This window comes from Lissotriton helveticus, chromosome 1_1 (genome assembly GCF_964261635.1).
Source record: "Lissotriton helveticus chromosome 1_1, aLisHel1.1, whole genome shotgun sequence".
Taxonomy (NCBI): Eukaryota; Metazoa; Chordata; class Amphibia; order Caudata; family Salamandridae; genus Lissotriton; species Lissotriton helveticus.
Genome location: NC_136057.1, coordinates 1,374,130,001 through 1,374,156,587, shown reverse-complemented (window position 1 = coordinate 1,374,156,587; position 26,587 = coordinate 1,374,130,001). Strand labels below are relative to the sequence as shown.

Sequence of the window (26,587 nt, the reverse complement as noted above, 5' to 3'; positions counted from 1 at the left end):
ATGGCGGGGCAGTGGGTGATGCAATCTGCAGTGCCCTCCTGGTCCGGGCCCTGGCACTTTTTTTTTTATAAACAATTTTATAGATTTTTGACACGACAACAAAGACCAGCAAATCAGCACATTACAGTAGAAATAACATTTCCAGTCAGTTGGATGATGGTCTTGTACCGCAAGACCCCATGAAATTTAACTTGATACAGACATTTAGCAGGTGACCCAGAGTTAAGCCATAATGCCCAGCCATTTGCCCTACAACTTGTGATGTTTCTTCGGACAGCCCCATGCTTCATACATAGGATTTTCTTGTGTAGCGCACCAGTCCACCCTCTCCCGCCACCTCTTGAGGCTTGGTGGAGCTGGACGCTTCGAGTTGGCGGCTATGTCACACTTGGCTACAACCATAGCCGTGTTAAAAAATGGCTTCTCGTTTCTGGACCCATCCAGCACATCTTGTGATCCCCAGGAGCATGTGTTGTGGGTCAAAGGGAACTTCCCACCCCAGGACTTCCATGAGCTCCTCCTCAATACCCCCCCAGAATCGTGTCAGCTGAGGACATGCCCAGACCATATGGAAGAAATCCGCTTGGTCTTGGCCGCAGTGTGTACAGGAGGCATTTGGATAAAGGCCAGCCCTGTGAAGGCGTGCAGGGCTTAAATAGGTGGAATGCAGGTAGTAAAGTTGAATCAGGCGGAGTCTAGCTGATGCAGTGACCAGCTTAGGTTGCATGAGCGCATCCCTCCAGTCCTCTTCCTCCAGTGGCACACCCATTCCTCCCACTGGCTTCTGAGCCGGTCTAGTGTGGTCGGGGTGTTGTTGATTAGTGTACAGTAAGTGCGGGATATGCCCACCTTCCCCAAATTGCCCATCATGATCTGTGCTTTAGGAAGGTTGTATTCTGGGACCGCTGTGTCATCTGATATGTGAGATTGGAGGGTATGATACAGATGCAAGTACTTGTAAAATTATGACAGGTGTAGGGAGTACCTGGATTGAAGGTCCTGGAAGGAGCGCATGTGGCCGCCCACCCACACATCACCGAGTTGGGAGATCCTTATAAGATCCCAAGATCGAAATCCCCGGCCTCAACCCACTAACCTCCCGGAGCCAAGTACCGTGCCAAAGAGGCGTGTTTTGAGTTAGTGTACGTGTCCATTGGGTGTGACGCAGTGATGCCCGCCAAACCAGGAGCACAGTATGTGTCACATCTGGTAAGGTGGAAGGTATGGACCCTCCGTACATCATGGATTGGATTTTAGGCAAGCCCAGCTCGCTCAGCTCGAGCCTGTAGGCCAGATCGGACCATCCCCTGTTGAACCAATCGTGTATGGTGAGGAGGCGGGTCGCCAAGAAGTATAAGTGTAAGTTGGAGATCCCCATGCCCCCGTCGAAGGGTGGGATCCGGCAGTGGGTCAGAGCTATACAGGACCTCCCACCCCCCAAAGGAATTTGGTAGCTGAACTGTCTAGTTCCTGAAACCAAGCCAGCGGAAAGCTGAAGAGGCTGTTTTAGAGGACGTAGAGGCATCTGGGGAGGAGAATCATTTTAAGCAGGGCACCCCTCCCCAGGGGATTTAGGGGGAGTGTCTGCCACCTGTGGAGGTATTCCTTTGCCTTTTTCATCAGCGGGTGATGTTGAGGGACCAGGCGACCCAGATCCCTAGGTATTTGAATGATTGTCGCCTGAGGGATATTGTGGATTGCCAATCGTAACAGTCCCTGGCCAAGTAAGGGGGAACAGGACCTACTTACTGGGGTTAAGACGTAGGACGGAGGCCTGCCTAAAGGAGTGTAAAACCTGGAGACAGTGAGGGTCGGACTGAGTGGGTTCCGCAAGGAAAATTCAAACATTGTCTGCATAAAGGGCAATCTTGTCCACCTCCAAGTCGGGCCACTCCCATCCCCGGATGCGGTCCTCCGGCCGAATCAAGTTCGCAAGGCGAAGAGGAGGGGTGAGAGGGGGCACCCCTGCCTCATCCCTCTATGAATGGGGAAGGCCTCTGACAATACCCCGTTGACTAGCACCCGTACTTGGGGCCGGGTGTAAAGAACCTTTACCAGGTTGCGAAAGCGTGGGCCGAAACCCATCTCTTCCAGCACGTAGCCCAGGTATTGTCAGTCCACAGAATCAAAGGCCTTCTCGAAATTGACAATAAGAAGTGCCAGGTAGGGGGTGAGCAAGTGGTGGTGGGCCATGGCCAGATGGAGACCACGGAGGCAATGGGCACCTATTATTTTACAAATTAAGCACTGCAATTGTATTTTTAGGTGATTAGTTACACCTGTTAAAGCTGAGCCTGTGGGTCTTCTACTTCCTTCAGTTATTGTTACATTTGGATGCCGCTTCCAGGTGAGGGCAGCTTAATGTTTTTAATAGACACACACATTTCTCATAATTTCTTTTGCAGGATCTAAAATTGTCCCTTTTTCATAGGTTGCTCCATTATCATTAACTCTTCTAGTCCTGATGAAGACCCGCGATTGAGGTAATCAGTGGCCCCTTCCTATATGTTGGGTCAAAACGTCCGCGCCCCATAATTAAGCCTGGATTGATTAGACCATTCACATGGTAGCAGTTGTTAACTATCAACTGTGCCATCCCTAGATGTAATAAATGCTATACATATATTTATATGCCGGACAGGCTTTTAGATTAAGAAATATGATTGAAGAAATGGGTCTTTAAACCCTCCGTCTCCTTTTTCACTCTTAATTCTCACAAACACCTTCTCTGAGCACCCATCCTATCACCAAATTTTCTCTGCAGCTACAAGTTCATTATTTGGATAAAAATTGCTTGAATAAATTGTTTGCCGTTTGCCCTTTTTACGATTACTATATATTTTTGATCTATTCTCGATGTACCTCATATTATTGTTGTTCTTACTCTGTAAAGAGCTCTTACACCTTCGGGTCTAGTTCTCACTATATAAAACGCACAAATAAATAAATAAGCACAGTATGGTACCATAGTACTACCCAAATTCACATATCCTGTTCTTTAGATATTCACAGTAGCCAGATCTCTCCTTCATATGGTAATCTCTCAGCGTAGCTACGCCTAGTGGGGACTGATGACAGGGACCCTGCGGACAGTACCTATTGCGCACCATCTGCAGCTATTCCCAGCTTCCACTAGACATGGGTTGCACTTTTCTAATACCATTGTTTGGAGGAAAGATTGGACACTGGGCACATCGTCTTATCCAGTAGACACTATGGGTCAGATGTATCAAAGGGTTTTACCCAATCTGTGTCTCTGGGAAAATATGTTCATACATATGGGCCATTATTGCTGAAGATATGAATGAATGAATACTTCATAAAGTGCTACAAGTACCCAAGCCTGGGAGTTGTGCCACTGTGGGAGAAGGCAGAGCCAAGAGTGCGATTTAAAGAGCCTCTTTTTTGTTTTTTATTATCTTTCCCTGAAAGCCAAGTAGTTGGATTCTGATCTAATATTCATTGGGAGCGCATTGCAAAGCTTCGTGGAACAATAAAATGCTCTTCTACCAGTTAGAGCTTTTTTTATCTGATAGATGGAAAGCAGAAAGCCAGCGAAGGAACGAAGAGTATTAAGGGGACAGTAGGGAGAAATATGGGACCTAAAGTCCATAGGACCTTATGGTGGATGCACAGAGTCTTGAAAACAACTCTCTTCTGCAGCAGAAGCCAGCGCAGAGCGTGGAAATTATTTGAGACGGGGTTACAGCTAGGCATGCCTGATAACTAGCAGTCCTTTGCTTCTTAGACATGTCATAATTGGACATGTGTTGCCAGTACGTGTTGTTTAACATGCATCTCCTTGGCCCACCCATGCTTCCTTGTTGTCCTTCCAGAGCCGGCATCCTAGAGCCAGTCCTGTAAGCGACCACGGCAGAAACTGCTTTTTTTTTCAAACCAGTCCACTAGTGCAAATGGTGGTTCCCAGCTCGTGCAAACTTGCCCACCATCATTGAGAAATTGCCCCACACTAGTCCAAGATTGCTGGGCACAAGTGTGCGATTGCCCCGTACTTGTGAAAATGATGCAATCTGGCTCCAGCAGTCAGCTTCAAAGAGCTGCCTTTTTAACGGTCCTATTTAAGGAGCTATCTTCAAATCAGAAACAACCATTACAACGCAGTCATTACAACGCAACATCCTTTACATCGCATGTCACTACAACGCATGCCATTACAGAGCATGCCACTACAACACATGTCATTACAACGCATGCCACTACAACGCATTATAAGGTAAGTAATGGGAAACAGTCATTTTTACCCCTACACTATCCAACATTTACCCTACTGTTGCCCTAAAAATATTATGCGTTGTAATGGTATGCATTGTAATACAATGCGTTGTGAGTGTATTTTTTAATAATGGGTTGTGATGACATGCGTTGTAATGGATGTTGCGATGTTAAAACTGCACTGTAAAGGCATGCGTTGCAAAAGATTGCGTTGTAACGTGTCCATTTCCTTCAAATTAACGGAGCTCAGCAACAAGGAATTCTCTCCTCAGTTCACGTGGCCCTTTAGGACTACAGGGACCATTGTCAAGGTGTTGACGCTTATTGGACCCCATCAAGGAGCTGCCTGTTTAGAGCTTAGCATCAGAAAGATCTCTTAAAGGCCTCCAGTGCTTGACATCAAAGGGCTTGCCACTTCATCATTGCAGAGCCCAACTTCAAGGAGCTATTCCTTAGACAACATAACTCAGCATTCAGAGGCAGTTCCTTAAATGCACACAGAGGCCATCTTTGAAGAGCTGTCTCTTCAGGGCACGTGGTGCGCAGCTTCGAGGAGCTTTGCCTTCAAACCCACAGAACGTGGTTTCAAGGAGCTATTCCTTTTGATCCACAGAAGTCAACATCAAACAGTTATCTGTTGACTAGGCACAGTTCAGGGAATTTGTCTCTTTAGAGCTCGTTATCAATGAGCTGTCTCTTCAGAGCTGGGCGTCAAGTAGATGTTGATTCAGATTTTGACATCATGGGATGCCTCTTTGGCGTTTGGCATCAATGCGATGGTCCTTCAGCGCGCTGTGCAATGGAGGTTTCCCGGTCTGTCTCAGCACAGCGGTGACTCAGAGGGGATCACAGACCTAAACATCCGATGGGTGCCTCATTTGGTCCCATAGGCTCCTAACATTCTGTTGCTGTATTAATGGGTGCCAAATGCCTCCTCGTTCCACAGCTGTCGTTAGATGTCATGCACTCTCAATGTTCTCCAGCTGCCTCACTGGATACCACAGACCTGTCATCTCTCAGATGTCTCCTTTGGTACTACAGACCAGTGGAAGTGTGCTTCTGTGTCATTGGGGATCCCCGTCCCCTGCATCGTCCAGGTGTCTCACTGGGTACCACAGACTCTCAGCATCCTACAGCTGCCTGATTGGGTCCACCAGACCTCAGCATCTCGACACTACCTCGTCGGTGACCACATCACTCTGCATCGCTCAGTAGTCTCGTTGAATACCAGGAACCTCCGCATTCTGCTGCTGTCTTATTGGGCCAACCTCGTGCTGCTTCCTCATTGGCTCCCACAGCTCTCGGCATCCTGCAGGTGTTCCATTGAGAGCATACGACTTTAGCATCCTGTAACTGTCTCGTTGGGTATGACAGCTTACCATAGTACTCTATTTGGCTAGCACAGATCTCAGCATCCCACTTCTTGCTTGTTGGGTACCACAGCCTACAACATCTCCCCGTGTCCTCATTTAATACAACAAACACGAGCCTGCTGCAGGTATTTTATTAGGGAGCCCAGCTCTCTGTGTCCTAGAGAGCTGTCTAGTTGAGTTACACAGAACGTTGGCACCCTGCGGCTGCATACCACAGCTCCAGCGTCCTCCACCTGCTTCAATGGCTGCCACAGATCTCAGCATCCCATCGCTGCCCCATTGAGTACCGCAGAATGAAGCGCCCCCCAACTGTGGCGTTACAGACCTGTGCACCCATGCCCTTACTCATGGGGCACCCCGGGCCTCCGTATCCATGCAGATTTCTCCTTCGGTACCACAGACCTTAGGATCCTAGAACTGCCTCATGTGGTACCTCCGGCTTCAGCATCCTGCAGGTGTCTCATTGGGAACGAGACCCCTCTGGATCCTACACGTGTTTCAATGGGTACCACAGACCTCAGCATCCTGCCTTGGCCCTATTGGGTATCAGAAACACACAGCATCCTCATTGGGTGCTAAAGACCTCAGCATCCTGCAGGTGTCTCATTGGGCTTCATAGACCTCAGCATCCTGAGGTGCCTCATTGAGTACTACACCCCTCGCATCCCGCCATTGGGTACCTCAGCATCCCCCCCCCCCTGCTACCTCGCCGGGTACCACAGCCCTCAGCATCCTCCGCCGCAGGATGCAGGCGCCCTAACGCGCCACCGCCACCCCTTCCTCTCCGCTGGACGCGCCTTGCGCCACCCATCCTGCCGCACCGCCCCTTGCCCCCACCCTCGGCGCGGAGAGAGCGAGGGGGGCTCCTGCACCTCGAGACCGAGACAACGGAGCAGCCATCGGGCCCGCCGCCTGCAGGATCGCGGACCCCCAGCCTCGGAAGGGCCGCCACCGCTCGGAGCTCGGCCGCGGTTGATGGCGCAGGCAGTGGCCCGGGCTCGGCGGGCGCCCCCCGGCTGCGCGCCCCTCCGTCCCGCCGCCGCACTCTGCTGAGGATGCGGCAACCCCGCCGCGCCGCCCCGCGCCCCCCGACGGGCCCCCAGGCTCGCCGGCGCTAGCGGAGGAGGACGAGACGCAGCGGACGGACGCACGGACGCTTCTCCCGCAGGGCTGCGGTGGCGGGGGCGCCCGGGCCCGTTCCTCCCTCCCCGGTCTTGTTATTGGACACACAGAAGGCACATTCAGAGACATCGATATATTCCTCCTCGTCGGCGAGGGGGGGCTCTTCCGGTTGAGGTCGAGCTTCCTCGTCGTCGCATCGCCTTCCAATTGCCGTCTCTGGACGCTGCCGCTCGCCACCCATCGCATCGGTACCGGCAATCTTGACTCGAGAGGGTCCCTGGAAGGCGCAGCCACACGAGCAGACCTCCATTTGGCACCTCGTCCAAGGAGCGGACCCCCTATGAATCCATCCCTGGAAGCGGTATTGAGCAAGCCATTGCATCGGCCAAGCCAGGAGGCGTCCCTACCATAAGGTCCCTGGAAGACGTATCGAGCCAGCCGTCGCCTTCCGATTTTTAGCCCTGGAACTCGATCTGGCCACCCAAACCTCAGCCTTCCTACTACCGTCTCTGGTGGTTGCAACAAGCTTGGCCTTTGCCTTCCTATTCCCATCTCTGCTACACGTAACGATCAAGCTTTTTCCTTCTGATTATTGCCACTTGAAGGTCCACTGAGCCATCCTGAGCGTCCCGATTGTCGTCCTTCGAAGCTGTATCAAGCAGTCCTGCCCCATCAGTCATCGTTCCTGGAAGCTGTATCAAGCCAGCCTTCGCCTTGTAATTCTAAGCCTCTGACTGTTGATCATCGTCCGCCTTCCAATTATCAACCCTGGAAACCGTAGTAAGAATCAACCCTTTGCCTTCCGATTATCGTCCCTGTCAGCCCTATCAGCAAGCCTTCGCGATTCGATTATCGACCCTAGAAGTCGTACCAAGCAACGTTTTGCCTTCAGCTTATCGTCCCTGGAAGCCATACCAAACAAGCCTTCATCTTCCGATTATCACCCCTATTTACCCCAAAATCCTTACCCAACGACCCCATATTTTGCGATTATCATCCTTGGAAGTCGTAGCGAGCAACCCTTCACCTTCAGCCTATACAAGCTGTATTGAGCAATCCTTTGACTTCCCAATATTGCGCCTAGAAGCCATACTGATCAACTCTTCAACTACCAACCCTGGAATCTGTAGCAAACAACCTTGCAGTGCTTGATCCTCTCCAGCCTCTGAATCGGAGTCGAACACCCCATCATCTTCCAAATATCTTTGACAAGCAACCCAAACCCAACTCTTTTGCTTGGACATTAACGGAGAAACCACTTGCCTTCCAATTATCCACTGTGGATGCTGCCCGAAAACCCTGCAGCAGATCTTGGATTTTTTCCCATTCGTGGGGTGATTAATTGATCAATTGTTTTTTGTACGTGCAACCCCTTTATCCTCAAAGTCTGCTGCCAGCACTGTTGGGCACTTGCCTTGTAGGCAGTGGGCACAATATTGTGCCTGTCGTGCAAGGACCCATACCAGCACTGCACGATCCTTTAGTACCCACGCTGCCCTGATCGGTATCCGAGGAGGGCGGCCAGGGCGCTGTAGAATGAGGGACCATGGGGGTCTTTGACAGAGGTGTTCAGATGCTCTTGACCACGGTTGGTGCATTCGCAGCCTTCAGCTTGATGACCATCGCGGTGGGCACCGACTACTGGCTCTACTCCCGGGGCGTTTGCAAGTCCAAGTCAGTGAGCGAGAACGAGACCAGCAAGAAGAACGAGGAGGTGATGACCCACTCAGGCCTATGGAGGACCTGCTGCCTAGAAGGTAGGGTGTGTGCAACTTTAGGGGCTTCGGGCGGGATCTGGGGGTTGCGCGTCTCATCTAGTGCTTGATTGCTTCATTGGGGCCTGTCTGATCATTAGGGGGCTGTGTATTATTAAGGGGCCAGTCATTATCAGGGAGTGCTACAAGTCATCACAGGACTGAGCACATCAATGGGGTATGCTGGGTACCACCAGGCATGCTTGTGCATCATCGGCGGGCCCTAGGCCTCATCAGGAGACTATTTGCATCATCGGTGTGCCCTAGACATCAGGGGATCTGTGCATCGTTAAAGGCCTCTAGACATCATCAGAGAGGGCCTGTTCATCATCAGAGGGCCTTATTCATCATCAGAGAGCCCTAGGCATCTCCAGGGGGCCTATGCATCATCAAGTGGCTCTATACATCTTCAGTAGGCCCTATACCACCTCAGATAGCCCAGCACATCATTGGGGTACGCTGGCTACCATCACGGGTTCTTGTGCATCATCAACGTGCACTAGGCCTCAGGATCCGTGCATCATTGATGGCCTCTAGACATCATCAGAGGGGGCCTGTTAATCATCAGAGGGCCTTATTCATCATCAGAGAGCCCTGAGCATCTCCAGGAGGCCTATGCATCATCAAGTGGCTCTATACATCATCAAGTGGCTCTATACCTCCTCAGATAGCCCAGCGCGTCCTTGAGGTACCTTGTGCACCATCAGGGGGCCTTCTGTGACACAAAGGGCTCTTACCATCCCAACTGCGTTCTAAGCATCACCAGGGGCCATACGCCCCATCAAAGGGAGCTCATTTCATTGGGGTACCTTATGCATCACCAGTGGGCCTACGCGTGCTCGATGTGCTTGCATATCAGGAAGCCTTGCACATCAGAGCGTGCTGTGTAAATCGTGAAAGTGTTGAGGTACCCTGCATCGCGTCTGGGCATCATGCATTTACAGGGGACACTGGACATCTTTGGGGGCGCTATGCCGAATCAGGGTACCATACATATGATTGGGACATGCCAGTCCTGGGGTCACCTCGCAGATCATCAAAGGGCCCTTGGTGCTGTTGGGGCCCCGGTTATCAGGGTTTTCGTCATCCCCATTGGTAGGTGTTTGGAGTATTCGGGATCCCTGAATATTCTGGTCATCCAGGTGTGTGTCACATCTGGGTATTTTGCACATCGATGTGTTCAGCCCATTGTGTGTCCTGGAGTTCTGTGTGTGGCGCCCTTCAGTTACTCTACACATCTGTAAATGGGACACACATGAGTATTCTGCACATCTGGGCTTTGCAGTCGCCCGGCAAATCTTGGTTTTCTGCGCACGTGTGCATTCTGCATGGATTAGAATTCTGCACACCCGGCATATCACACACTATGCACCCCTGAGCCTCTACAAGTGTGTTGTACACGTGCATTCTGTACAGCTGATACACTCTTCTGCACATGTGAGTATTCTGCAAGTGCATTCGGCACGTCAGTGTTGTATGAACGTCTCAGCATTTTGCACATCTGAGTACTTTGAGCATAGGAGTGCTGTGCACGTCAGAAAACCTGCACATCTATGCATTGCACACGAGGTATTCTGTATTGAGGGGCATTGTGCACACATTTAATCAGCACGTATTCTGCGCACGTGAGTATCCTGCACGCCATTTAATTAAACACATCTCTGTTATACACGTGTGTTCTGCATATTTAGGTATGGTACACAGCAAGTATTCAGCGCATATGTGCACTGTGCACACCTGGCTATTGTGCACATGTGGTATTGTACACATCGGTTATTCTTCAGGCTTTGGTATCTTAACCATCGGATACTCTGCGCCAAAGTGAGATTTTGCAGTCAGGGGTATTCTGCTCCCTTAAATATTATGCACACGTATAAAGTGCATACTCCGGTATTCTGCACACCTGGCTATATGGCACATCTGGGTATCCTGCCCCCTCAGTATCTCCACCATTGTGCAGTCTGCGCACGTGGGTGTTCTGCGCTTTCTTTATTCTGCACATCTGGTTATTCTTCACAGCTGGGCCTTCCGCACTTCATATTTTTTACACTTTGAGTTATCCGCACTTTCCCCGCACATTGCTGGCCTGAATAGCCCGCACATCTGGCCATTGTGCGTGGATGGACATGCTGCTCACGTACATTCCGCATTCCTGGTATTCCGCGCATTCTGCTCTATAAACATCCGGCCCCTCTGGTCTGTGCACACATCTGGGTATTTTACACCCCAGGGTGTTCTGCACATCTGCATATTTTGCACGTCGTGTATTGTGCACATCTAGACACTTCGCACATCAGTGTGCTCTGCATCTCTGTGTATTTCTGCAAGTCGGGTATTATTGAGCACATCCGGGTATTCTGGACACCCCGGTGCTTTTCCACCTCTGGATGTTCCGCCTTCCCGGGTATTGTTCGTTCCCCTCCCACCTCCCCCTTCCTTTCCATTCTCATTCCCCGGTTTCCCTTCTCCTCTCCCTTCACCTCTGCCCCTCCTCCCCGCCCCCTCGTCTGTCACCTCCCCTTCCCTCCCCCACCGCCGCTTGCGAAGGCACCCACAGTCTCCATTTCATCTCTGCCTCCTCAGCACCTTCGAGTGGAGGGTACCACTGTGCAGGGGGAGGGGTGCATCAGGCCGTCAATACACTCATGCTTCTTGGCATGGCTGGAGATGCGAGGGGCCCGGGCTGGGAGGGGAGCGAGTTCACTGCATTCCTTTCATGCATTCAGGAAGCGTCCATTATAGAAACAGGCGGCGGGCGGGGGGTATCTGTCATCATTCTGTGGGACAGCCCTGCCATCCTGTGGCACCCACCTTGGTGAAGAGATGGTATTGTTACATAGAGAAGGGGTGTCACTGGTATACCATCAGAAGAGGTGTCACGGCGGCGCCCTCAGAAGAGGTGTCAGCGTGATGCCCTCAGAAGAGGAGTCGCTCTCTTGCTGCCAGGAGAGGCTTTCATTGGTCCGTAGGCGCGAGCCAGAGCTCGCAGCCCAAATGTGAGCCTTTCCGAGCTCCCCACAAGCCGCAGACCTGGCCGAGACTCCCGGGTGGTTTCCCACAGGAGGACGGCCAGACCAAAGGCCCGCAGGAGGCAGTAGACTGGAGTGAAAGGCAATCCAGCGTCATAAAACCCAAATGGTTATCCAGCCAGGGATCATCTCAAAATTATGAAAGTGCTCGCAATAAAAAGGTGGACCACTCAAAATAAATTACCTCAAATAATTTGAGGCAAAGGCCTCCTGGACGAAAGACTACAAAGGGGAGGAACGTTTAACCGTGCACTACGCAATGCCTAAGGCAGTAGTTCCTTTAGCGCGAACATCTCCTGTCTCTGTCAGAGGTGCTGAAATGTGTTGATACCAGAGGCCCTGTCCAAGGTGCTGAGACCTTTCTGTGGGCTGTTCTTTCAGCGGCAGCACTGTAGTTGTACGCGGGGTGGACAGGATTGCCCGTTGACTTTCCTTCCCGACCCTTCTGTCCAAGGTGCTGACTTGTGGACGTTGCCTTCAGTGTCCGCGCCTCTTAGCGCTGTCCAAAGTGCTGACATATGTGGACATTTACTGCAGTGGCAGAGCCTCGCTGTTGTGTCCGTGGACAGTACTTGCAGTGACAATGCTGCTTCTCTGTACTATCCAAAATGCTGGCTTCTGCCTGTGGGCAGTTCCCCCAGGAGCAGGGCTTCGCTGTGGTTCCCAAGGTGCTGACCTCTGGCTGCGGACAGGTCCTTTATTGGCAGCACTTCACAGTTCTGCCTACGGTGCTGACTACTGCATCTGAGCTGTTCGCTTCCTGTCAGTGGCTTGAACAAGGCGCCCTGGCTGCTGACGTGTCTTTGGACAGTTCCTTCGTGGCCGCGCTTCAGTGTGCGCCCATGGTGCTGCTGACCTCTGTTCGTGACAGCTCCTGCAGTGGCGGGTCTGTCCAAGGTGCTGAAGTCTTTCTGCTGGCTGTTCCTTCACTGGAGTGCCCCAATCTTGTGTTAGTGGACAGTTCGTTCAGTGCCAGCGCCTGATTGCACTTGCCAAGGTGCTGACCTTTGCATGTGGACAGTTCCTTCACTGACACCTACTCACGGTTCTGCCACAGGCGGGACAGTCTTCCTGTGGACCTTGTTTTCAGTGGAAGCTCCAATCTTTTTTTGGCAAAGGTGCCAAATCAAGATTCGGAATCCCATAGCCGGTGCACTGTGAAATGACAAGTTTTCTGGTGTAGTACCCTAAGGCTCCCACTCCTATTGGTGGAGCTAGTGGGTCCAGAGAGCAGGTGAGTAGAACCTCAGATGAGACATTGTATCTTACTAGCCCCTTCTTAAAGGATCTCTCGCGCTTGCCCATGCATAGAATGCCACAAGGCACTGGATTGTGAAGGACAGCTCTCTTCATAGATGATCTGAGTCGAGTGCTGCAGGGTTGGCTTCTAAGCATCTTCTCGCGGTGGCCAGATCTCCCAACAGGTATAAGTGCAGAGGCATTGGATCGGCTTCGCTCCAGTACCCCACTATCTGACATGTGCTCAGAGGGGCCTTGGCCCTCAAGTAACCCAAAAGTAGGCATATCCCTCGGGTATCCCATAAGTGGACATATCCCTCAGGTATCCTATAAGTAGAAATAACCCTCATGTATCCTATAAATATGCATAATCCCTCAGGTATCCCATAAGTACGTATATCCCTCAGGTATCCAATAAGTGAGCATATCCCACAAGTAGGCATATCCATCAGGTATCCCATAAATAGACATGTCCCTCAGGTATCCCATAAGTAGAAATGTCGCTCATGTACCCCATACGTAGGCATAAACACTCAGTGATATCATAAGTAGCCATATCCCTCAGGTATCCTATAAGTAGAAATATATCTCAGGTATCCCATAAGTGGGCATATCCCTCAGGTATCCCATAAGTAGGCATATCCCTCAGGTATTCCATAGGTGGGCCTATCACTCAGGTATCCCATAAATAGGCATAATGCCTCAGATATCCCACAAGTAGTCATATCCCTCAGGTGTCCCATAAATAGGCATCTCTTTAGCAGGGCAGTGCCCAGATGGCTCTGCATAGGAGGGCTCCTGAAGGTGTCACCCACATGGACAGCTATGGAGTCTTCGTTGCATGCTCTGACGAGTCTGTGAGCCCAAACTGCCTTCCAAGGTGCATAGAAGGCAGGAGTCATAACCCAGCACAATTTATGGGGAGTGTGCACCATATACCTGACTGTGCTGCTCAAAAGTGCCATGCTCTAGCAGAGTAATGACAATCGACCCCCCCCCCCCAATTGCGAGCCCTGTGACACACTGTCCTGTGCATATGAAATAACACAACAATCTCCCTTGAGCAAACTAGTTTAATTCTACACTGAATTACACAAACCTCTTTCAAACTAAACACCCTACTAACCACACACAACCAACACCAACAAGTAACAAGCCATGATTCCTCCATTTCCACATGAAAGAGGCTCAAGAGTCCAGACGGAAAACCGCTGGGTGTCCTAGCGGTGGCTGAAACAGCTCTACAAGTTCAAGTAGCCTAGCATAGCGTACGTCTGCACAAGCAAAAACATAGAAGATCGACTAAATTATTTAAAAAAAATAGTAATAGTAATAGTTTCGAGAAGCTTGGGGAGAGTTGTAGGGGTGCTGCCTGTTCTATGGAGTTGTCTGTTTTGCCTGGTACAAGCGCTTAGAGACCCCCGGGTGATAATGCGCTATATAAATTGAAATAAATAAATAAATAATCACGATTAGTTTCAAACTCAGGGTGTATGCCACATATTAAACATATCCATTGGATAAAAAGTGTATAATAGCATTCATTCAATTGATAATTGTATTCTTACCCTAAAAGTAGACCCTACCACCAAACTCTTGCATTGAATCCAAATGGTTCCTTTTGTGCGAAAATATCACTCACAGTTAGAAATCACAGCTTTTTGAAAGTATTTTCTTCCAAAATATAAGTCATCATTTTTTTCCCTCAATCTAAAGTAGTAGTAGCGCCCTATAAGTGAAACAAAAGCATTAATATAATTAACACTCAGTGGCTTGTCAGAGCCCATATGATTGCTTCGCAGAAATGAAGATGTATGGAATTGCAACACAGAATCAAAAAATTCTATTCTCTTAGTCTAAAATTCACCTGTTGTCCTTGTATGACAATAACCTTCTTGGAGGTTTCTCCCAACTTGAAAGTCCACCTTCTACATCAAACTGAACCCGAGCACGGTGGCAGACTTCATCTCCACCTCCAGGACTATCTCACCAGGATACACATGCAGAACTCTTGGCCGTCCTCCCATCCTTTGCAAATTCCTTTGACTTTTCATTGACTCAATGATGTCACTGAGCATGGCATGAGTGATGTAATATGTGAGGCCATAAGCAGCGCATTGTGAGTTTGTAAGCTCTAGTTAGCTCAGCTAACTAGAACTGCTGAATTTCACTTATTTTGCATGAGTAAATTCTGAGTCTACCTATAACGTCCCTATAACCTTTGTTTTTTTCAGTGTATATATATATATATATATATATATATATATATATATATACACACACACACACGAGATTCTCGCCAACTTCAACTCCTTCATGGAGAAAAACGAGCGTGGACCGCAATTCAGTGCAAGTATATTCTTTTATTTAACTCTGTCTGCCATAACGCGTTTTGACCTTTGCCGGCCTTGATCACATGGCAACACTGGCTCACCTGATAGGCTCTTTTAAAGTGACAGTGCCCAACAAACCATTACTGGATAATGACAACAGACTACCTATCTGTAGGAATGTACCATTATAAAGGTATAAATACCATTTCGAATAAAATACATTATACTTATATGATCACGTACTATAACTCCACATTTTGTACTGGCTAATGTCTTATTGATCATAATAAATACTGCATGGCTCAAAAACCTTTTTCTATTTCTGTTGATTTCTTTCACCTTACACTAAGGGTTTTATTAAACTATTTGTGCCCACATATCAAATCTACACGCTCCTGAATCAAATCCTTCTTTGATTACTTCAACAATTTCCCAGCATTTGCTTAAAGTGATTAGTGCTCAAAACGTTCCTATTCTACATATTCTACAATCTTAAATACATATTGCACTTTTGGCCTAGACTGGGTATGTTACTTGTATAAATACCATTTTTATATACCCGCCTCTTCCTGTCTATTCATTCCATTATGCATTCATCTTTATGCGCAAATAACAATTACTAAAAGTGCTCTTAAATCCTTCCCAGCCAGGATTTAACAACAGTGCATAATAATAAGAAAAAGTGCTAAATGCCTACTGTTGCAGCTGATACCTATTTTAACTTAATATATTATTGGCTTATCTGCAGCAGTTAATAAAGTGCTTGAAGTGTAAAACAAGATGAGGTATCCAAATAATTAAAGTGCATCATTTAACACCATCGATGCTCATGACGAGCTGAGCTCGTCATGAGGCTCGGTGCTCATGACGAGCTCAGCTCGTCATGAGCCGTGGAACCCTTGCATGCGGGGATAATTCCCCTGCTGCGCTGAGCGTTCCAAGGGAATGGATGGGCTCATGACGAGCTGAGCTCATCATGAGCACACGAGCGCCGTGCCTCATGACGAGCTGAGCTCGTCATGAGCATGGGGGGCACTGCGTGCACCCCCCGCACCCCAGCACAGCGGGGTAATTACCCCCGCACGGAAGGGGTTACAATCCATAAATAAATTCATCACAGAGTTATTGAAAAATTGTTACTGAATAAGGTCACCAATTAGTTAAAGTGCATTATTCTAGATCAATACAATTCATCTAAGAGTTGTTATAAAATTTCCACATAAAACCTAGGAGTCTTAAAACCTCAATTAACTTGCGATATACTGATATCCTATAATAGGAAACACACGTCCATATATGTAAAGGAAATATATATATATATATATATATATATATATATATATATATATATATATCACACCGCTGCCATAGTGCCTAGAGTGCCTGATAACCTATAACAACTTATCACAAGTATGTGTGCAGATCTTCACTAGTATTCAGGCCTCCTGGGTGCTTTGTGTCCAACTCCAGTATATATCTCGTTTCCAACCGTCTGAGTTTTGCCTCTCTGTTTCCTCCTCTTTTCTGGGATGGTACTGCATCGATAATAAAATATTTCAGATACTAAAGATTACTGTTATGGAATTCTTTAAAATAACTTGCCACTGGATAACTGGGATCATTGTTTACAATGGCCCGCGTATGCTGTAAGATCCTCTTATGTGCTGCTAGTTTGGTACTGCCTACATACTGGAGGCCACAGTTGCATTCTAATAGATAAACCACGTGATCTGTTTTATATGTTAAATGTTTATATTTCACCTGCATTTTATTGCTGAACGAGGTCTGATAAGAGGTTTTATTAATGCCATATATATAGGCTTTGCAGCTTGAACACTTATAAAAGCCTTTCCTTGCCGTTAGCCAGATCCCTGTTTGTATATCCTCCGGGCTATTTTTAACTAAGGCATTCCCCATTGATGCAGTCTTCCTATATGTGATGGCTAGTGTTTTAGGTAAGAGGTGACCTATCACTGGGTCATCTAATACGATTGGCCAGTTACGCCTGATTATACCTCTAAGCTGTTTCTCTTGCCTAGTATAAGATAATATCAGTCTAGTCGGTTCATCAGCCCGATCACTAAGATCTTTCTTGTCTATGTCTTTTTGTTTTGCATTACATTGAAGGAGGTCAGCCCTAGCTCGCTGCCTAGACTTTCCTACCGCAGCATCTATAGTCGCAGTTTTATAGCCTTTTGCTAAAAAACGCTCCTCACTTTCCTGTTGTTTCACGGCTTAGTCTGCCATTTCACTGCAAATCCGTCTTATCCTTAACATTTCTTCATACGGGATATTTTGTATAAGGTGCGCAGGATGTGAACTTGTTGCATGCAATACTGTGTTGCCTGCTGTTGGCTTGCGGTGCATAGACTTAGTGATATTATTGTTTAAAATATGAACCTGTACATCTAAAAAGGTCCCCTTTTCCGAACGGATGGTTGAGGTAAAAAAAATATAATATATTATATATATATATATATATATAATATAGGAGAAATTTTCACTACGCTGCTGTAGAATCACAGAATTTTGCATTACGCATGTTGTTCAAAATTCTGGACATTACACTATTACCATCAGATTGTGTCATTGTTAATTATTCACAGCAAAGATTTTTCACCTTTTCTTGGAAATATTGCGGATGTGGGTAGCTGCTGTATGTAATTATGTTTACCTTCACATCATATTCCCGAAATTTTGCGTAATTACACAAATATAAATTATGTGAATTTAACGCAACCCCTATATATATATACATATATATGTAACATAACTGCAGGGCAAATGTAAGACTCAAATGTTTTTACCACAGTTGAGCGTAACTAGATTGAGAAAGTAGTGCTTTACATCTTGCAGATTCCATTCTAAAATCGGTTTACAGAAGAAAACAACTTGGCCATACCTCCAAGGCCTATTTATTGTGGTTTTGTAAAAAAAAATCTCATTCACAAATGTAACCTCTTGTGTTCTGGTTTTAGTTACATACCTTTGTTTATAACTAGTACACATGAAACAACAATGTGGTATACATCGTATATGGAGAGGTGCACAGTGTGATATGATATATATTACCATTGCTAAAGGAGGAGAGAGAGATTATGATGCACTTGACACTTCACCTGTCCTGAGTTGAGGTCTCCTCCCACACTTGCGGAAGGAAAAAAAACAGCATATTAAACTGTGGGCACCTGCATATGTAAATGTAATGTAGAGGTACTTGTATAGCGCACGACTACCCGGAGGCATCTCAGCGCTTGTACGAATACCGCTGAGGAACCCTTCCTGGCCTTTCCCTGTGAAGTGCCCACTCCTGGTCACCCCCAAGGTGAAGCCATGCATCCTAGCGTTGTTGGGGCTGTTGTGGAGATTAAGCAAGCTATTGCCCAGAGTTGCAGAGTGGGACCCGTGATTAGAATAGGCACCGAGGCGAGAATTATCAGGTCCGAGGAAATTGAGCCCAAGACCCGCCGAGGCGGGAATTGAACCCTGGTCCCGGGCTAGACTTCTGCATCGGGGTCTGCCACTCTAACCATTGAGCCACACTTCTCCACCTATATATGTAGGTAATTACGTGGTGGGGTGCTTTCTTGCACAAAATATACTGATTTAAAACCCATATTTTGAAGGGAGCCATGAATTATAGAAAATGTTTCATGGGACTGCGTGAAATATGAGTTTCATCTTCATGATAGCGGCTCCTAATCCACACTACAGTGTTGTAGGATGGCCAGAGCCAATAGGATTCTGTGGCAATTGAGGGCCAAAATATGCACAAGGATTATGTAAAATATGCAGCAAGATAGGGCAAGTTATGCAGCATTTTGTCACATGTTCTCTTCAGTTTTATTTTGATCCGTCTGAGCTACAAATTAAAATTTTGTTGCAATCTGCAAATTATGTGGTAACTGTAGTAAATCCATAATTAAGCGATAAATGTTGCTTAGACAGTACTACATAATTCCACTGGCCCTCAACATTGTCCATTTTTATTAACAATCTATTCTTGGAAGGTACACAAAACCTACATTTTCTTATTCGAGTCAATGCCCGTTCACATTGAAGAGAACAGCTTCACCAATTTCTCCCTTCTACAGACAGAATTTTTTTAAATAATGCTATGAGTGTTTTTTCTGACATTTTTTTTTTGTTTCACTATTTTTTTAAGATCTTTATTTAATATTTTCAGCAATATAACTGGAGACAGGGAGGCACTTCTAAAAACCTAAGTGGGGGGCCATGACTTTAAAAATCCAATGTAAGAACCCAAATACATGTATTCACTGGGTGCTAGTTGGTATTAAAAACGAAAGTGTGGGGATTAGGGGAACGAATACCCCATCACCACCATTGTCGTCAATGGAGATTTTTAGAAGTGACTCCCTGTCTCCTGGTGTAGGTCTGCTCTCTACGTAAAGCGTTTTTTAGATTGCGAGGACTGCCAATGGTGAAGCATGACACCTGGGGGTGTGTGAGGACAGTCCTTTACATTTTTCGAAATGCCTAGCGCCCCACCGATTTAGTGCTTAGTGCTTGTGAGGATATGGTCACAATTCTCAATGACTGTTTATTCAGGGTAGCTTCTTTTGTAAGTGCTTGTGTTGTGCCTTTCCATGACCGCTTCAAACATGGTTTCACCAGTGGTGTAGAAAGGGGGGCACGAAGAGGTGGTCTGCACTGGGCAGTGGCCTCCCCCCCTGTCGTGGGGCGGCAAAAGCAGTTCTCACCAGCACCCCGTTCTTACATATGCCTGCTGCAGGGCAGCAAACGCAGGGACCGCCCGGTCTAGCTATGCCACTGGGTCTCACTTTCTAAGTATAACTGTGGGGTGGGACCCAATTTAATCCCTGCTCCGCCCTTCCAGGTTTTGGTTTTGGAGGATATGTATGCGTGTCAAAAGTCTGGACTGGTCTATCCTCCCCTTAGCTTTTTATTTTTTTAACTAAGATATTCAATATTATCAATAAACATTTCTCTGTTTAGGGAAAAACATCTTTTTAAGCTAAGTACCCCCAAAAAAGTACATGTCATATAAAAAAAAATACATAATGGATAATGTGAAGTCTGATCCTATAGTGCCTTCTCGGGGTTCTGGTGACATGTGCAAACCACTCTGCCTTCGGCTTCATGGTTTAGCGCCTTATTAGAAACCTTAAAGGCAATATTTGGCCATATTACACAATTGGCTATTATATATCCTATAAATATATCATCTATTTTTAAACAATGTCTTTAAATGCCTATAATGTGTTAGATAAGCAATAATTTGTGATCAGGCAATATGACTTTAGGATTACCTTTGGAGGGAATTGCCTTAGAGACACTGCTGCAGTGTTATGCTCAGAAGAGATGTTATTATATTTTACTCAGACGTGTTGTCATGTAACCCCCCAAAAGACGCGTCACTGTACAGTATTATGAGAAAAGGTGTGAATGCTATCCCCTGCTGGGTGTCGATGTGTTATTCTCAGAAGAGATTTCACTATATCTTTTCATTCATTTTCTTACTCTGTCCTTCCCAGAGTGGTATCACTGGCCACGTGGAGGTGGCAATTGTGTTGATAGCAGTGGTGGTGGCGAGCTCGGTGTATTGCTCTTGATGGGATGCTGCGGTGCCGATGATAGTAGTTGGTAATTGGTTGTGAGAGGTGGATAAGACCTGTGAGATTTGGATTGTTAATGGTGCTAGTTGTACTAGCAGGTTTGATTTTTCATTGTGATTACATTTCTGTCAATCAATCTGCATTTGTAAAGTGCAGCACTGTCACCCCTAGGGGTATCTGGGTGCTATTTCTAGCATTGTTGATAATTGTATTGGTTGTGGTGGTAGTTGTGCTAGTCAAGTTGTTGGTCACTCGTTATGTCACTAGTGTCAGTGGCGATTGTATTATAGGTGGTGCTAGTTGTGCAAGTAGTGGCTGTTTCAGTTTAACTGGTACTGCGAAACGTCATTTGGCAGTTTGGGGATACTGGTGATGGAGTCGGCAGGTGAGTTTGGGTGGTATTGTGGCAGTACGGGGTGTTCTATAGAGGGAGTAATGGTGGTTGCTGCAGTGGAGGACTGAATTTGATGATGTGGTGGCATGTTTGAAGTAGTGTACTGATGGTGGTAACATGTTGTGGTGGGGGGTGACTAGCGTATGTGTTTGCTGTTTACAGTGTTATGTTGGGGGAGGTTGTAGTATGTTTTACAGTAGGTGTACTTTTGGGATAGTTGTTGTTGTCATGAGTGTGAAAGTAGAGTTTGGTGTGGGGCTGGTGATTTTAGAGTGGATTTCTTTAGTCTAGTGTGGAGGTAGTATGTGCCCATTCGTTTTGGGGGTTGTAAAACAGGTAGTGGTTGTGGTGGTTACAAACACCAATCCATGCATTGGCTAGCTGTTAAAATGAATGTGGTAAGAAAAGTATTTGTGTAAATGGAGGTTGTAGGTAGGCTGGCAGTTTCTTTAGTGGGGTTGGTGATGGAATTTGGAGTGGGGCTCGTTGTGTTGGTGAGTGTGATTGTACTGGAAGTGGTTGTTTTATTTAGGGGTGGTGATGGGTTAAGAGGAGTTGTGATAGTTGCAATTGGGATGGTGCTTGTTGCAGTGGGAGTAATAATGCTGATTACTGTATGGTTTATTTATTGGGCTTCTGTTGGTACTACTGTGAATTGTTGTTTCAATTGAGGTTGCTTCGGTATTTGTTGTGTGGTGGTAGTAGTTGTTTGAAAGTGGTAGTATAGGTTTTAGTGGGATGTGGTAGCTGTATTGGAAATGGTGGTTGCACCAAGGCTGTGGCACTGAAGTGGCTAGGTGTTGGATGGTAGTGAACATTTTGGCAGTGGTGGTTTGGTGTTAGGGGTTCTTGTTGTGAGAAAGCATTGTTGACACCCTGTATCCTCATAACCTGCTGCGGCTTCCATTTTGGAACAGTCAGTGTACTGTAAGACAACCCATTTTTAGTATTCAGTGGAATGTGGTGTGCTTGTTTCTGAATACTAGGCCAAACCGTCATGGCCTCGCCTTGGCATGCACAGCCTTCAGGGTCTTCCGTGGTGACCAGTTTCACCAACTATAATTTTTTATACATTTTTGTAATTTGGTGGTAGGGCCTGCCTTCCTTATTCCATTTTGCACCACGTGACACCATTTTCCAGCCCACCCAGCATCCCATTCATCAAATGTTGGAAAGTTGAAGGAGCACGTTTCATGCAAAATGGCCTCACTTGGAACTCAAGCCAACAATCCAGACTAATCTTATTGGCATTTCACAGTGTCCTAATATGTGCTTGTGTATGGTAATTTACTGCCAGTTACATGCTCTTGTGGCGGTTTTAGCCTTAAAACCAGCACCACCCCTAAAAACATACCGCCAGGCTAACTTACCAAGCGCATCCCAGTCCTTCTTCCTGCCGCTATCCTTCCAGTTCTTCTCCCTGCCCAGACACTCAAACAGCTAGAGCATCGACTTCCTTAACAACGCATATGCCTGATTAAGGCATATGCATGGTTAAGGCAAACAGTGTTCCGCTTGCGGGGAAACGGCACCCGTACTCACGGCAGCGTTCTAAAGTCCGTTTCCCGCAAGGGTGCATGTACCAAATTATATTTATGGGTGTATTCTAGCTTATATATCTTTTTTTGATAATCTATTAATGGCTCGGTCTTGTCATGTGGCTGTGTGGACTACATTGGGCAGTGGCCTCCTCCTAGCTCTCGTTATGAAACTTGTGTAGAGCATAATATGCAGAGATGTGTGTCAAATGACATTTCTACTGGTCTTCCAGCTTCTCTATTTGTATACTCTTGATAATCTGATTTATTTAACGGCACAGTCTTGTGTCTCTCCGCCTGTGTGAATTATATTAGACAGTGGACAGCAACATTTTTATTATAGATCCGAGAAGCACTATGTGCAAGGGTGTGCATGCCAAATTATATGTCTAGTGGTTCCCTAGTCTGTGTATAGATTTTGATAATTTCGTTTAACGGCCTGGTCAGGCGTCGCGTATCTTGTATGAATGATATTCGATAAAGGCCCGCTAAATCTTCTTGTAGATCTGTATTAAGCATTATGTGCATGGATGTGTGTACCAATAGATGTTTCTCGTGGTGCTCTATCTTGTGACTTTATGCGTGTTGATAATCTGATTTAACGTTTTGGTGTCCTGCCACATGGGCTGAACTACCTTCAGAGGCTTATTCTACCATAACATCAACATTTAAATATCGCCCTGCACTTAAATGAACTCCACAATACCAGCTACCAACATATTGCCAAGTGAAGTAGATGTGGGATTAGGGATAGTAAAGCTGTACTTCTATGTGTATGCTTACCTTGATCATGTTTGGAGTTAAGAATGTGCATGTTAATGTTCTTGACCTCGATATTGTGACATACCTCCGGGTCTAGCCAGCGCTATATAAAACTCTTTAAATAAATAAATAAATAAATAGAGTGATGTCTGGCTGCAACCTGTCCCGCGTTCAGGTACATTTGGTAAACAACCTCATTCGGAGTCGCCCCAGGGTAGCCCAGGGGGCCCATTGGCTTGAGTCTCAAGCACAAAATGGAGGGTTATATTTAGACACCTGTTTGTAATTTGGAATTTAATAGGTCTGGAGCTAGGGTCCTCTAGGAACGCCTGGCCTCAATTGTAAGATGCTCCTTTACACCACTCAACCTAGATGAACTGAAACCACTTGGCTCAATGTTTCCTTCGAGCTAGGAAGTCCTCAAAGGGTCAGAGCCTTTATTAGGCGGCTTGGTGATGGATAGGGATGTCCAATGTAGGTCTAAGAGGACCAGATCCATACAGTTGTCCAGGATATTTATGTAACATAGATGTACATACAATGTATCTAAATGCAACTTCGTTTCTTAGCTAGGGGGGGCTCCTAAAAAATTGGCAAGGATTAGCTACACCCACCCAATCAGACATATGTTGGACACTCCTCTTCTACAGTGACTCCTGGGCTGCCCATATAGTAGCTATAGCTAATGCTATTGCAATGGGGGCCCCTATCCCAGAACTGTGGCAGGGTGCTGAAGTGATATAGGTGTATAAAAAGGAAATAAGTCTTTACCGGTTAACTAGAGGCCCATCAGCCACGTAGACTGTACTCAAAAGTCAAGTCAAGTCAATTTTATTGTTTAAAATTAATAAAAATTATTACAACATACATTTGTACAGGTTTTCTGTCGCATGATCTTAGTTAAAATCCAAGCATGGATATCCGAGAGGGATATTATAAGCCCATTTCAAGAGGGATTCAGAGTTAAAACATCTACCGTAGACCAGGTCTTCAGTTTTTTTTAATCTACTGGAAGACCACTTTGATTGGGAAGGGCAACTCGTTTGTTGCCTTTGTCGATCTTAAATCAGCGTTCTAGCTGGTCCCAAGGTTGAGGCTTTTGCAGATTCTTCAGAAGATGGGCTTGCTAGCTTTATTGATCAGTCTTCACAAGAACAACTTTGCCAGTGCTAGTTGGGGGTCCCAAGACCTACTGAAAGACACGAGCCCGGTGTTGAAAGGCATAAGGCAAGGGTGTGTATTGGTCCTAACTCTTTTATCTTTATACTTGAACAGGATGGCTGAGTATCTTCCTGAGTGCGCAGCAGATGTCCCAACCATGGTCAATAATAAGATCCCCATACTGTTGATTGTGGACGACACTAATGTCAAAAACCCCGAGTGGCCTCCAAATGCTTCTGAACAAATGTAGTGTCTTTTGCCAGGATTGTGGCCTGGAAATCAATGCAGCAAAAACGGCATTTATGGGGTTTAGTTCTTCAAAAAAGTTCACGGATAACTTGAAATTAGGCAGCAAATTCCTAGAGAGGGTCGATTCATTTGACTATCTAGGAATCAAACTTTCGTCCAACATGTTGTTCCCCCAACACATTAAAAGGGCTTGTCTGAAGCACAGACGGATTACTGCGGTTATTCCAAAAGAACATTGTATATCCTTCACCAAGCCAGTGAAACCAGCCCTTGAGGTGTTTGAGGCCAAGGCTGTTGGTACAGCACTTTATGGCACTGTGCTGTGGGGTTTTGCCGGTGTTTCCGCTTTTGAGATGTTTTTTTAAGAGATTTGGTCTCCCTTACATCAAGGACCCCTTATTTCTGGTTGTGGGTGTCAAAACGGTTGCTCTTAAGCCCCCCTACGTTCCTGGTTGTTTTGGCAAAGACTATGGGCTACCCGAGAGCTGGGCCATTGTGCAGTTGCCTTACAAGATGTCATTAAGGCTGACATACTTCACAAAATATCTTATTTGTGTTCAATCAAGAAGCTGCTGATCCCGCTAGGCCATGATGATCTTTGGCACCATCCCACTACGGATACATGTCCATCTAAGGGGGTCACTGAAACATCAGTATTGGGCACCAGTAATACAGAGGGAGGAGCAAAAGGTGGTAGGCACCTCACTGATGAGGGAATTTCCAAATTTTAAAGTAGTGCACAGGTTAGAGAAATACTTATCTTATTTTTAAAGTTTTATATAGCAGTAGCTAGACCCGCGGGTATCCGAGCGCTTTACATACACCACTGAAAAGAAAGATTGCATAACATCGCAGGACATGAGGATGCTAAAGGATATAAGCAAAGACAAAATATTTATGTATGCAGTGAGGGGAGAAAGACGCAGGTGGTTGACACAGTCAGATAACCACCATCCTTGAAGCTCAAAGTGAGAGGGGATCCTTTGGGTTATTGATGCCTAAGATGGTTGACTTGGTCGGTAAAGTATTGGTTGAGGAGAAGGAGTTTCAGGTCCTTTTTGAAGCAAGAGAAGGAGGGGTTGCATCTGAGCTTAATAGGGAGTGCGTTCCACATCCTGGGCACGTTGCCAGAGAAGGTCCGGCACTGGGTCGTTTTCTTTTTCAGTTTCGAAGGGATGAGAAGAAGTGAGTTGGTGCTTCTCATAGTTCTGGATTGTCCTGCTTTCACTAGTTTGCTGTTTAGGTAGTTTGGGGATTGGTTATGAAGGGCCTTGTGGGTGATGCAGGCCAGTTTGAAAATACATCTATCTTCCATGGGAAGCCAGTTGAGTGTGTTGAGGGTTGGCGAGATGTGTTTAAATCTTTTTACACCAGTTATGAGTTGGGCTGCAATGTTAAGGACTGACCTTAGTGGGGCTAGGTGAGCTATTGGTGACCCTGTTAGGATGGTGTTTCCATAGTACAGTTTAGAAAGGACAAGGGATTGTACAATTGCCTTGAGATCATCCTGAGGAATGAAAGGTTTAATTTTCTTGAGGTGTTTAAGAGAGTGAAGCGCACTTTTTGCAGAGTTCTTGATGTGGTGCTTCATTGACAAGTTCTTGTGCAGGGTAATGCCTAGTGACTTAACTGAGTCGGATAGGATGAGGGAGCAGTTTAGGGCATCAAGGGCCAGATGCAGGTAAATCTCATTTACCGATTCATAAATACCGAATTTTACCGATTCGGTATTTACGAATCGGTAAATAAGATGTAGGTAATAATTCGGCATTTTTTACCGAATCGGTAAGATTCGGTATT

The 26,587-nt window shown here is 46.5% G+C and overlaps 1 protein-coding gene across 1 annotated transcript in view; it reads left to right on the top strand.

The window, feature by feature from the left end:
* The first annotated feature begins 6,745 nt into the window (after positions 1-6,745).
* CACNG2 (calcium voltage-gated channel auxiliary subunit gamma 2) overlaps positions 6,746-26,587 on the top strand; it is a 435,276-nt gene continuing 415,434 nt past the window's right edge. The window contains exon 1 of the mRNA XM_078683837.1: positions 6,746-8,485. Within this exon, the coding sequence (XP_078539963.1) occupies positions 8,275-8,485 (211 nt within the window). The 5' untranslated portion in view covers positions 6,746-8,274. The remainder of the gene's footprint in view (positions 8,486-26,587) is intronic.